Source organism: Lissotriton vulgaris, chromosome 4_1, assembly GCF_964263255.1.
Source record: "Lissotriton vulgaris chromosome 4_1, aLisVul1.2, whole genome shotgun sequence".
Lineage (NCBI taxonomy): Eukaryota > Metazoa > Chordata > Amphibia > Caudata > Salamandridae > Lissotriton > Lissotriton vulgaris.
This window is the reverse complement of record NC_141691.1, coordinates 1,339,179,958-1,339,191,616: the sequence shown is the minus strand read 5'-3', so window position 1 is coordinate 1,339,191,616 and position 11,659 is coordinate 1,339,179,958. Positions and strand designations below refer to the sequence as shown.

The 11,659-nt window shown below is 42.0% G+C and overlaps 1 protein-coding gene across 1 annotated transcript; it reads left to right on the top strand.

The window, feature by feature from the left end:
• Nucleotides 1-1,211: 1,211 nt before the first annotated feature.
• On the top strand, nt 1,212-2,162 carry MC2R (melanocortin 2 receptor). The gene has a single exon (XM_086966933.1). It carries the CDS (start codon nt 1,212-1,214, stop codon nt 2,160-2,162), a length of 951 nt encoding a protein of 316 aa, XP_086823059.1.
• The last annotated feature ends 9,497 nt before the right edge of the window (nt 2,163-11,659 follow it).

The window sequence follows — 11,659 nt, the reverse complement described above, 5'->3', positions numbered from 1 at the left end:
TTTTTAAATGTTCAGCTAGGTGCAGTATTTCAAGAGTATGGATAAGGGACAGCTGGGTGGCGTTATGTAGATGACAGTTTAACTGACATTCTTCTTTGTCTGTGTTGTTGAGTTGTACAAAAGATATGTAGTTCAATAGTAATGTGAGATTGTAGCACTAGGTAGTGAATCTTCCCTTTTTAGTTGGCTTCCAAACATAATTTGGTTATCCCTGATAGAGTCCACTCTGTACACGGATAAAAAACAAGGGCAATTTTCTGTCAGAAAAGGGAACAACACTTGTACCTGGACTGCAAAACGGTTGCAAAGGTGTGGGTTGGCCATGCATATTATCAAGGAGTTCTCAGAAAGCAATGTCAAGGGTCTAACTATACCCATTCTGAGTGGTTAAATATGGCTGCCCTTAACCGTTAGAATGTGTCACTGTTTCTAAGCTCCTGTGATTTGCTGCTGAGAAACCATTGTTCATAATGGTTCTCATGATGCCTATCCATCTTTTTTTTAAAACAAAAAGGATGGGCAGACTGACATCTTCACCCGAATCCCACCTTATTTTCAAACTTTAGCTGACATAGATGCTAGTAAAGCTGTTTTTTTCTCTGGGATTTGCTTCCACTTACCAGTGACTGAAATAAAAAAAAAACACTTATCAGTTGTCATGCGCAAAGGACAAGCAGAGCAAATAGTTCAAAGAGTTCCCAGTCAAAATTAACTTTCAGCATTTACATATATAAAATTCAGAGGCTGTAGTCTTTAGGTTGAGATTCATGTCCTGAGAGATAAGAAGTTCTCATTTGAAACTAAGAAATAAGATGGAATGATTTAGAGAGGAAACACAAGTTGAATACTGACTATATGAAATTCTAATTCGTCATTTGCTCATTGCTTTCCTTTGTAGTTTCTGTCATTCTCTCTGTTGCTTTATCTGCTCTCTTTTACATAATGCATGCCCTTGTCCTTGACTTTGTACTTTATTGATATATTCATTTGGACTGAAACTGAGATCTTGATGTTCTTCACTGATGATTAAATTAAAAAAAGCATATTGCAAAATGAAATGCTTCTCGGAATCAATAATAGAATATAACTGACTACGTTTTGTATTCCATTTCCTTTTCCAGGTATCTATCTGGCGCAGAAGGTGTCCCCAGTTGCTCTAAAGCATACCAGCCCCACACATATGTATCCTAGGCACCTGAATAAAAATGAAAATGGAAAAAATACCCGACATGACGAGGCCCTCTGAACAGTCCATCAACCTTTCTTTTAACAACAGCACAACTTTTTTTAAGAACATCACAGACTGCACCCCTGTTTTGGTCCCTGAGGAGGTATTTTTCATAATTTCAGCTGTTGGAATGTTGGAAAACATGTTGGTCCTTTTAGCAGTGATCAGAAACAAGAACCTTCACTTGCCCATGTACTTCTTCATTTGCAGCTTAGCTGTGTCTGACATGCTGGGCAATGTGTACAAGATCCTGGAGAGCATTCTCATCATCCTGTGCAATGTGGGCTACATGGAGCCCAAGGGGACCATTGCCAAGAGGGTGGATGACGTCATAGACTGGATATTTGCACTGTCGTTATTGGGCTCCATTTTTAGCCTCTCAGCGATTGCAGCCGACAGATACATCACTATCTTTCATGCCTTAAGGTACCATAACATTATGACAATGAAGCGTTCGGTAGCCATTTTGGCTGGAATATGGACCTTTTGTGGAGCAACCGGCATAGCTATGATCATCTTCTTTCACGACGCAGTCACAATTATTTGCTTCACTGTTATGTTCATCTTGCTGTTAGTGTTCATTGTTTGTCTTTACATCCATATGTTTCTTCTTGCTCGGTCTCACGCCAAGAGGATCGCTTCCCTTTCTGGACAATGGAATGCAGTACATCAAAGAGCAAACATGAAAGGGGCAATCACACTAACTATTTTGCTTGGAGTTTTTGTTTGTTGTTGGGCTCCGTTTGTTTTACACATGCTTCTGAACAGGTTTTGTCATGATAACCCATACTGTGCCTGCTATATGTCAATTTTTAGTGTAAATGGCACGCTGATTTTGTGTAACTCAGTCATTGACCCCTTAATCTATGCATTCCGGAGTCCCGAATTAAGAAGCACATTTAAGTCAATGTTCTGCTGTATTTTTTCGAGATAATGTATCATATTTTTAACTATAATACACTGGTTATTATTACATATGATGTTGCTAGCTTTTAACCAATATGCATGGTTGGATTGAGACAGAAAGTAAGCCCAGACACCAGAATAGAAGTAGTCGCCATTAGCGAATTATATCTCAAAAAAGAGGCCCACATTTGGGCAGCTTCGAACTGGTAAAAAAATATAGACACTATGGGAGACTACATGCATTTGTGCCTGCTACAAGCAACATTTGTGGTGATATCAGAGACAAACAGTAAAAAACTGTAAAAAGTGTCCCACCAGACGATAAAACAGGCACACTAATAGCCAATAAACTGGCCTACATACTGACCAGTCAGACAAGCCCTTCTGACCCTGCCAGATTGCCCTATATGCCTGTGCGACCCTGCCAGAAGGCATAATATGTTGCCATATGTGGTAACATCAGAAAATCTCATGTTATGCTTTATTGGTACCTAGTCAAATGTTAAGGCCTTGGTAAGCTTATGTATGAAGAAGACATATAAATATATGTTAAAAGCATGTGATTCTTTTAGTGTGTGTATTGATCGCAGGAAATTTTTTGTTAACTGCAGATGGTAAAAAGTCTGGTATTTTTGAGGTTATCCTTTTTTCATACCTTCAAACATCAATAGTTCACTTTTAGCCTTCTCAGACAGAAGTTAGGGGCATAGCGCAATGATGGCGCACACTGCAAATGTGATGGGGGGGGCCTGAGTCTCCCTTATCTCATTTATATTAATTGGTCTTGAAGGTTGGGTCCCCCTGAGCCCCTTGATCTGCAGGGTCTGCTTTATGCCCCTTACACCAGCATCTCACGTAGAAATGAAACGTTGGGATTCAGGCCAGATCGGGGTCGCAAACCAGCCCTGGTAATTACATCCGATCGGCAGGGGCAGGGGGTGCATTCAGGAACACTGCTGCTGCACTTTTGTTACATGGGGCCGAATTGCAGCACTGCTGCAAAATCTGCCCCAGTGACAAAAATGGCCCTTGCCGGACTAAAACAGCCCCCAACCTTCCTGCGCACCCGGGAAATATCCTTGTTAAGAGCCAAATGATTTCTTCATATTCAAATGTTTCATTGTGACAGCCACAGTAGGAACGAATGGAGGTTATCAGAGATCCCAGTGGGACTTTGTGGAACCCTTGAAATTCAGTCCCTGATAATTCAAGCTAGCCTCAGTTCGGCAAACCCAAAGAACAGAAGCGAAAGAAAGGCTGTAGAGCAGTATAGAAGGGCCTGGATGAAGGGAATAGGGCACATCAGCCCTACCTCCTAATACACAAATGAAAAAAGATGAGGACACTAATCTCAGAGCAACCTTGTTGAACATACAGGGACATATTTCCAAGCCTTTTGCAATATCGGAGCATCACTTTCTGTGATGTTCTTGTAGGGCAAATTTCAAAATCATACCTATGAGGTCAAGCAAAGCCAGTATGCTTGGCTTTGAATGGCCTCATAGTTATGGAGTAAGGCAAGTTAACGCAAACTGCTGTGTTGCCTTACTCTGAGCTCAGAAGGTGTTCTATGGGCATTATCGGGGGTGTTTCTATGCAGCACCCATGGATTTTGACACTACCCCAAATCTACAAAAGCATGCTACACTGGGGAAGGCCAAAACCTTGCACCTCCCGAGGTGAGGCATAACAAGGAGAAATAACTTTATGCTCCTCATTTTTTATCTATCTATGTGTGCTACATTGCTTCCCAATGCCAAATCCCCGGAAATGAGGGCCACAGCTCCCAGGACAAGGTTGCTAATGCCATGCAGTCTTAAGATACAGCTCAAATATCCTCTGCTAGCCTGCATGTGCCTCTACATAGTCATTGAACAATTAGAGAGATTAGCAGTACTTATTTCTAAAACAAGTTGACTACACTAATTCTATTCCACGTACAAAAGCTCTAGTCTTGATTGCAAAGTAAAGGCAGCATTGATAAAAACGCCAAGGACTATATTTAGGAACCCTTGTGCCACTGGAGAATCACGTTTTGCGCCAGTGCAGGGGGAAAGACAGAAAGGCACAGTATTCGATAAATATGGTGGATTCTTGCTCTTTCACTTTGACATAAATGTGGGCCTCATTGATTAAAAAGCAGACCTGCTTCTTTCCATTTGCTGACGCCAGGGAGGCGTTCCTCTTTTGAGACACAGAGGTATATTCACAAAAGAATGTTGGAGACCACAATTGGCATTCTGGCATTCTGAAAATGCAAGTATGAGCTGTATTTACAAAAATACGGCACACCCCTGTGTTTCCCATAACGCTGTCACTGAATTTAACTGACACCTTCATGGACAGCTTCAGGGACAACTTCCTGCAAATTAACAATCACTAATGGCGATTTGAGAGAAATTAATCATTTTTCCTGGTTGCACCAGTTAAGACCAGGTTTGCCCATATCTTATTTTTTGTACCTCCCCATATTTATGCCAGCCTTGTAAATAGGGGCAGTGTCAACAAGCAATTGGTGTTGCAGCGGAAAGGCCACTGCAACATCCATTTCACGCCCCTTTCACACTCAATGTGTGTGGCTAGGGGCATTATTTACAAGGCAGCATTAAGCCATGTTAAGTGACTTAGCGCCACCTTGCCAATAAGGCAAATGGGTTATCGCCACCAAAACATAAAAAATATGACATTCTGGTGGTGAACACCCCTTGTAAATATGCCCCACAGGCTCTTGTACAGTACGGCAAATTGAAGAGAGCATCAGTAGATAAATGTATCATTTACAAAAACTGAAATTGCAGAAGTTAGACTTGAGCATTTAAATAACAGTTCCGGCATTCGTGTAATATTTAATGCCCACGTGAAACCTGAATAGTAATAGGCAGTTAATACCAATATATATGAACATAAGCATCTCAGAATATACTGCCATTAAATCAGCTTAACTTTCTATGTCCATGGCAGCTGTGATTGAACATTCAGTTTCTTGTATTTCCAGAAGTAATTTACCACCAGCAAAAGGCAGTTACTGAGTCCACTGCTTAACGAACTTTAAGAGGGATATGGTCAGCATTATCCCTGTACATGGTAGTAACGTACAAGTGTTAGGATAATTTGCAAACGTTGACATTTTAATACGTGTATTTAATTTACTTTTTTCCAATAAAAATACCTTCCTTGCTTTTCTCCCTTTACAAAACCCTCCTTGAGCTGTCTTCAGTTTTTGAATAGTTTGTGATTGTATTCGTATCTTGCTGCTTGTATTGTTTTGCTAAATTCTGGTTGTGCTTTGTGATATTTTGTTTTTAAACCTCCTCAACGCACTTTACGTACCACGTTCAGTCCGGTTATTTAATGGTCTTTTTCTCTGGCAGTATTTATGTGTGTTCCACCAAAAGGCCACCATCTTGAGTGACGCCTTCTTTGCAATAAGTTTGTCAACCATCTGAAAGGCAGTGGGCTAACCTCTGTGTGTTCTGAGCATGTCCTCGCTGACCAAGCCACATTAAAACAAGGTCAGAGCGTGGGTTTTGCAGAAATACCTGGCACCACTTGGGAAACTTTGTTATCTTACTGCTCACATTAGTTTGACTTCATTCTCATTGTGCCTTGTGACATTAGGTTTTATCGAGGCTGTTACATTTTCTAAACTCACTTTTCCTACTATGCTCAGTTTGAGTGTTTAGTTGCCTTTGTTTTCACCATGGCTGTTTTGTCCCCCCCAAACGACTAGCATCTAGTGTCACTCTGAAGGTGCCAGATCTGACCTCTATCTTTGAAACGGTGCTGACGGTCCAGGCTGTGCCAAATTAATCCATCTCATTTGCGAAAGGTCACTGAGCAGCCACAGAGCATGTGCACCAAAGACATGGCATTCTGCACCCATGCAAGCTAAGAGTGCAGGTTCAGCAATAAAAGCGGGTTTTAGTCTACAAGAATACCACCATGAACATGTTAAGATCTCCTACCCTTCAGCCTTTCTTATTCACCCGCATTCCCACACCTCCTTCCTTGCCAGCAGAGATTTCATTGGGTCTTGAAACTACAGAAATATGGATGGACCATGTAAATCTTCTGCCCCTCGTGCAGCATCCCACTTTTAAATTGGAAAATGTCCCTTAACATTTCAAAAAGTTGACCCAGGATGATTCACAACAGTCCTCTTACATGTTTGTTCTCTCTCAGTCCATAGCAAAGAACATTTGACCTTTTCAGCTCATACTTTTGAAACGTTTTATTCCTTACCAAGATATTATTAAATGATGCCTCTTCTCTTGACTGTAATATCTCTATCCCACAAGGATACAGAAACACAGATTTCCACCAAGTTAAGCATGATGACAGAGGGATTGAATTGATCTTCAAGAAACATTAAAGTGTACTTTCTCCTCTACCATCCATGAAGGATGAATTGAAACTTTGCAATTATGTTCACCCAAATCACCTGAGCTAACTTTCCTTCCCCACCAATCTATCACTTTGCCAACTTATAAATAGAGTCCCTCAGCACTCTTTGCAACATTTTAGATAAAGTGTTGTTTCATTTTTCTAGTCTGACAATTTTTTGCAAATTTAACATCTACATTGATGAGCAGAGTGACCCCTCACGTACATTTGTTTCCAAAAACAAGGAATCACAGCTTGTACTGGAGGTGCCTCATATTAAAAGCCATACCCAAGTACTCATTTAGTATGCTTTTGGGAATCTCAGCCACTGCTCTAGATGGATCTCTATGGAATATGCTCCACATAAGCATTTTCATGGACGTACAACATACATAAATTTGTGGTGCGCAAAAGAAAATCAATCCTTATGGAGCTCTTGGGAGATTAGAGTCTCATAAAAACACTGACATCTGCTTCAGTTTCATTACAGATGCCAGAGACAATCACAACACATTGCAGACCAAGAAAAAACAGATTGAACAAAGTTTGTAGTCAAAGTCGCCAAATAAATGCTTGTCTCACAATCTAAGAAAAAGTTGTATGATCCTTAGGCAGTTGAAGCACAAATGGCACATTTCTTACTCTGAAGCAGATATACTAAAATGCAACCGGCAGTTGAAAGCCTACGAAAGTTGCTTATTTCAAGCCTAATCAGGGTTCCTCTGTGAATGTATCATAGAATCCACCATCACCTCAAGAGATCTATTTTAGATCTTGAAATACGTTTCTACATCACTTCGGCTGCTTACTGTTCTGTAGAATTCTCTGCATAATAATAGTTATTTACCTCAAAATTCAAAAATATATGCAGACATACAGATTGGATCACACTCCACAATCCTATGTGCCCCAACAGTACTTTCCCCTATTCCTCCCTTATGAGTCTGGGCTAGTTTTCCCATAATAAGTTTGAAGAAGTAGCAGCTGTCTTAGGGCAAGTATAATCAGGGTTCTGCTTGACCTGGGCTTTGCGTCCTTGCTACTGTCCATGCGCCAGCACTGGGACCAAATGTTGCTAACCTAAACAATTTCTGCCCTTTTAACTCAAAAGAGTTTCTCCTGATTGTTAAGAAGAATGATCACTTGCTTACAGAAAGAGATGATGTGGATAGCAAGTGACATGTAACTACAGCCCCATCACATTGTTTCTTGTCCTTGAAAATTAACTGAGGGCCTCATTTATGAGGTTTTGACGTAGAGCAGTGCTGCAAGAAATCTTGCTGCACTCCCCTATTTCAAAAGAGAAGGGCAGGAATGGACTGTATCTATATGATATTAGCGGATTCCTGCCCTTTTCCTCAGCGCTGGCACACAATGGGCTGCCATGTGCCATCGAAGGCACCCTTGCACCATGGTGCAAGGGTGGCTGCATTGCAGGGCTGATTGGTTTTGTGCAGGAAGGGACACCTTCCTGCACAAAATCAATCACAAGAGTCGATTTAGATTTTTTATGTGTGCTGCAGAATGGAAAAAGGAAAGCACAAGGAAAAATAAAAAAATTCTCCTCGTATCTCCATAATGGTTTCGATGTATTTCCAGGTTTACAATTTCTCCAAAATCTGGGAATGTGTCAGGTTCCATGGTGCTGCTTGGGAACACCCACAGCCACACCCATGGAATGCCTCTTTCACGCATTTTCCTGCGTGAAAGGGGCACTTATTTATAAGGACAGGAAAATCCATGTAAAGTGGCTTGACTTTACGTGGCCTTATAAATATACTGCGGCATATTGCATCACCCGAACGTTAAAATAGTGACATTCCGGTGGCGCAAATGTGGCAGTAGGGGAATGTATTGTAGCTAAAAAATTAGGGCCTCATTTGTGCGAGGGTTGCATCATATTTGCCCCATGCAACGTGGTGCATGTGTGACGCAAACCTCTAAGTCAGATTTTTTAAGCCACACATACCAGTTCAGTTCAGTTCATTAAGTCTTTATTGCGATTTTTCATCATAAAAGACACAAGTTTCCAAGAATAAAACAAGTTCCATCATTTTAAAATACATAATCATACTCTAAATCTAAGACTTAAACTATATCACAACAACAGTGATTAATATGTTAATATATATAAATACATATACCTTAAAAAATAATTAAATATGTAACTCAGCAAAAAGGCTTAATCTTCATCAATTAATTTACAGAAATTGATCAACATGTAACCACACTGGGAATTAATATTTAAACTCTGCCCGCTGCTAAGAGGTCCTATATTTCATCATTGACCAGCTACTTAGCCCCTCCATTTTATTGCGTAAGGCCCACGCCCAGCTCAGGAACTTTGATACACCAATTATGACAAGGTTTGTAGTGTCCGATTTCAGTATTCGCTTAGCAACCATTGCCGTATTCATAGTCATGCATAATGGTTTCAACCAGATGCTCCTCGGCTGGTGATAAACAGGGCAAACAAATAGAAAGTGATCAATGCTTTCACTAAGATCATGGCAAAATACGTACTTATCGCTACTTGCAGAATTCCATTTGCATGCAAACCAGCGTAAGGGTAAAGTACCTATCCTAAACTGGTGGTACACTTTGTGCAGGAGGGCTCTGAGCATGGTCTGAACAAGTTCTGGGTGTTCCTTGAGCACTTTGTTTTCCTGGCTTCTCCTTTCCTTTCAGAGTGAGGGGCAGGGTCGTCAGCCACCAGCAGGAGTTTGACCCAGCACTGTGGAAGGCAGGCACAGCCCTATTCAGGCCCAGGTGCTATCTCCTCCCACCAATCAAGTTGCAAATACAAACATTCAGCCTAGGGCTGACTCAGCCAGCCTCCTGGGGAATACCTAGCCCCTGTCACAAGAGAACAGCGACTTTCTAAAAGTGCTGTTCTCAAACACAGGATTTAAAAACAACCTTTCCTAAAAGGTGTGTTATTAAATTCTGAGTTCAGGGATACTAGACTGTTATGTCCTATCTTGTTCCTATGGGAAGATATGCTGGTAGCCACTGTAGCCAGAATCCCCCATGATAGCCTTGCAACAGTGAAAAACGAAAATGGCTGTAATTCACTACCAGAGCACGTCACCTGTACAAGTACATGCTCTACCTTTCACATACACTGCGCCCTGCCCAAGGGGGTACCTTGGGCCTTCCATAGGGGTGACCAATGTGCATAAAAAGGGAAAGGTTAGGCCTGGTCAGTGGGGGCACTGACCAGGAGGACATGCCAGTTCACAGACTGCACACAGGCACTGCAGTGGCAGGCCTGGGACACTGTTTATGGGCTACTCCTGTGGGTGGCAAAATCAGTGCTGCAGGCCCACTAGTAGCATTTGTCATCACGAGCCCTGGAACACCCAGTGCACTTTACTAGGGACTTCTTGGTGATACAAATATGCCTATCATGTATATCTAATCATAATAACAATTTACACAGGGAGCACTTACACTCTGACACTGATCAGCAGTGGCAGAGTGTCCAAAGCATCTAAACCAGCAAAAACGAAATCCAGCACACCATCAAAAGTACAGGAGGTAGAGGCCAAAAAGACAGGGGAAACCACGCCAAAGATGCCAGGTCTAACAGGTCCTATACGCAAAAAGTTCATTGATTATATAAGTCTTCTGTTCTTTCTTTAATGTATTCTTTATTTTCCTTAAAATACACAGGCACAGCCAACGCGTTTCATTCCCTTTCGTGCCTTTGGGAATTTCGTCAGGGCATACAATGAACGGTCATTCGAATTCAACAATCCTTAACTAAGTTGCACTAATGAGACTGGTACTCAGGTGTAGAAAGTCGCAGTACAGTTCCAGTTATTCATGGATCAAGTTGACGTTGAATTCCAGGTAGAGTGTTTTCTGTGATGTCCCACGTATGTCACAATGTAGGATCAAGAAAGTCACCAAGTATGTATCCTGGCCCCCTTAATGGAATAGCATCGCGGTCGGGGGCGGTATGTGCTGGATGGCGAGTGGCATCCAGAACGGTCACAACAAAGTTTGTTGGGTGCGGGACCTGTAATATGGTCTCTGCAGTCCCCTGCTCCTCCCCATGGATTAGTGGAAGCTGGCTGGAACTGTACTGCGACTTTCTACACCTGAGTACCAGTCTCATTAGTGCAACTTTGTTAAGGATTGTTGAATTCGAATGACCGTTCATTGTATGCCCTGACGAAATTCCCAAAGGCACGAAAGGGAATGAAACGCGTTGGCTGTGCCTGTGTATTTTAAGGAAAATAAAGAATACATTAAAGAAAGAACAGAAGACTTATATGATCAATGAACTTTTCGCGTTGCTGACTTTATCGAGTGCACCTCTCTATTCTTTTGTAATATTGCTCTGACGGACATCCCTGGCAGCGGATGGTGAGAGTGGTTGCACCACTAACCAATTGGAAACAGAAAAAGTTGATGTGCTGAACCTTGGTCTGCTGCTGTGTGCTTTGGTTTATTGTAAAACTAACAGGTCCTATAGTTAGTCAGGCCCTCCTCAGCGTTCCAATTAGCTGAAGGGGGCAGGCCTGTGCTAGGTGTTCCTACAGAGGGCTGGACAATAGAATTAGTGAGAGTGTCCCGCTGATCATTACCCAGATGGATGCTCTTTCTGCCAACTAAGGGCGTAATGCATGGGAGTACACTCTCGCTTCCAAGCAAGTTACCAAGGTTTTTTGCCTGGTTCCCATCTACCGCTTTTTTAGCCCTACTGCCTGTGAACCGTAGCATGTTATCCCTCCCACTCAGTCAGTCATTATCTTCTAAGGTTGATAATGGCTCAAATCGATTGTTGGTTTATACTGGATGGTTAACAGGATTTTTAAAGCCACCATCATGAGCCCTCAATTCTTTATGTCTAAACCAGGGCGGGTGTCCTAAAACTCAGAACCACACAGTCACCAGCCATAGATTTGTGTGAGTTGCCTACCCAATGGATTCGACGCACCATTTTAAATTTGTCAAACAGTTGGGGACTGAAACCTGTCTTTTTGCTCACTAAGCGGAGGGCATTATTTTTGAATGTCGACCAATGCTCGCGAGTGCCCGGGGGTATTGGGGGCACATAGGCTAAAACAACTCTATAGGGGGTTGCTTCGGGGGGTAGATGGAAACTGGGCAGCATACTAGTATCCCCCTCCA

Bases quoted from the DNA above. Each gene is read 5' to 3' on its own strand.
- MC2R (XM_086966933.1), top strand. From the start codon at position 1,212: ATGGAAAAAATACCCGACATGACGAGGCCCTCTGAACAGTCCATCAAC.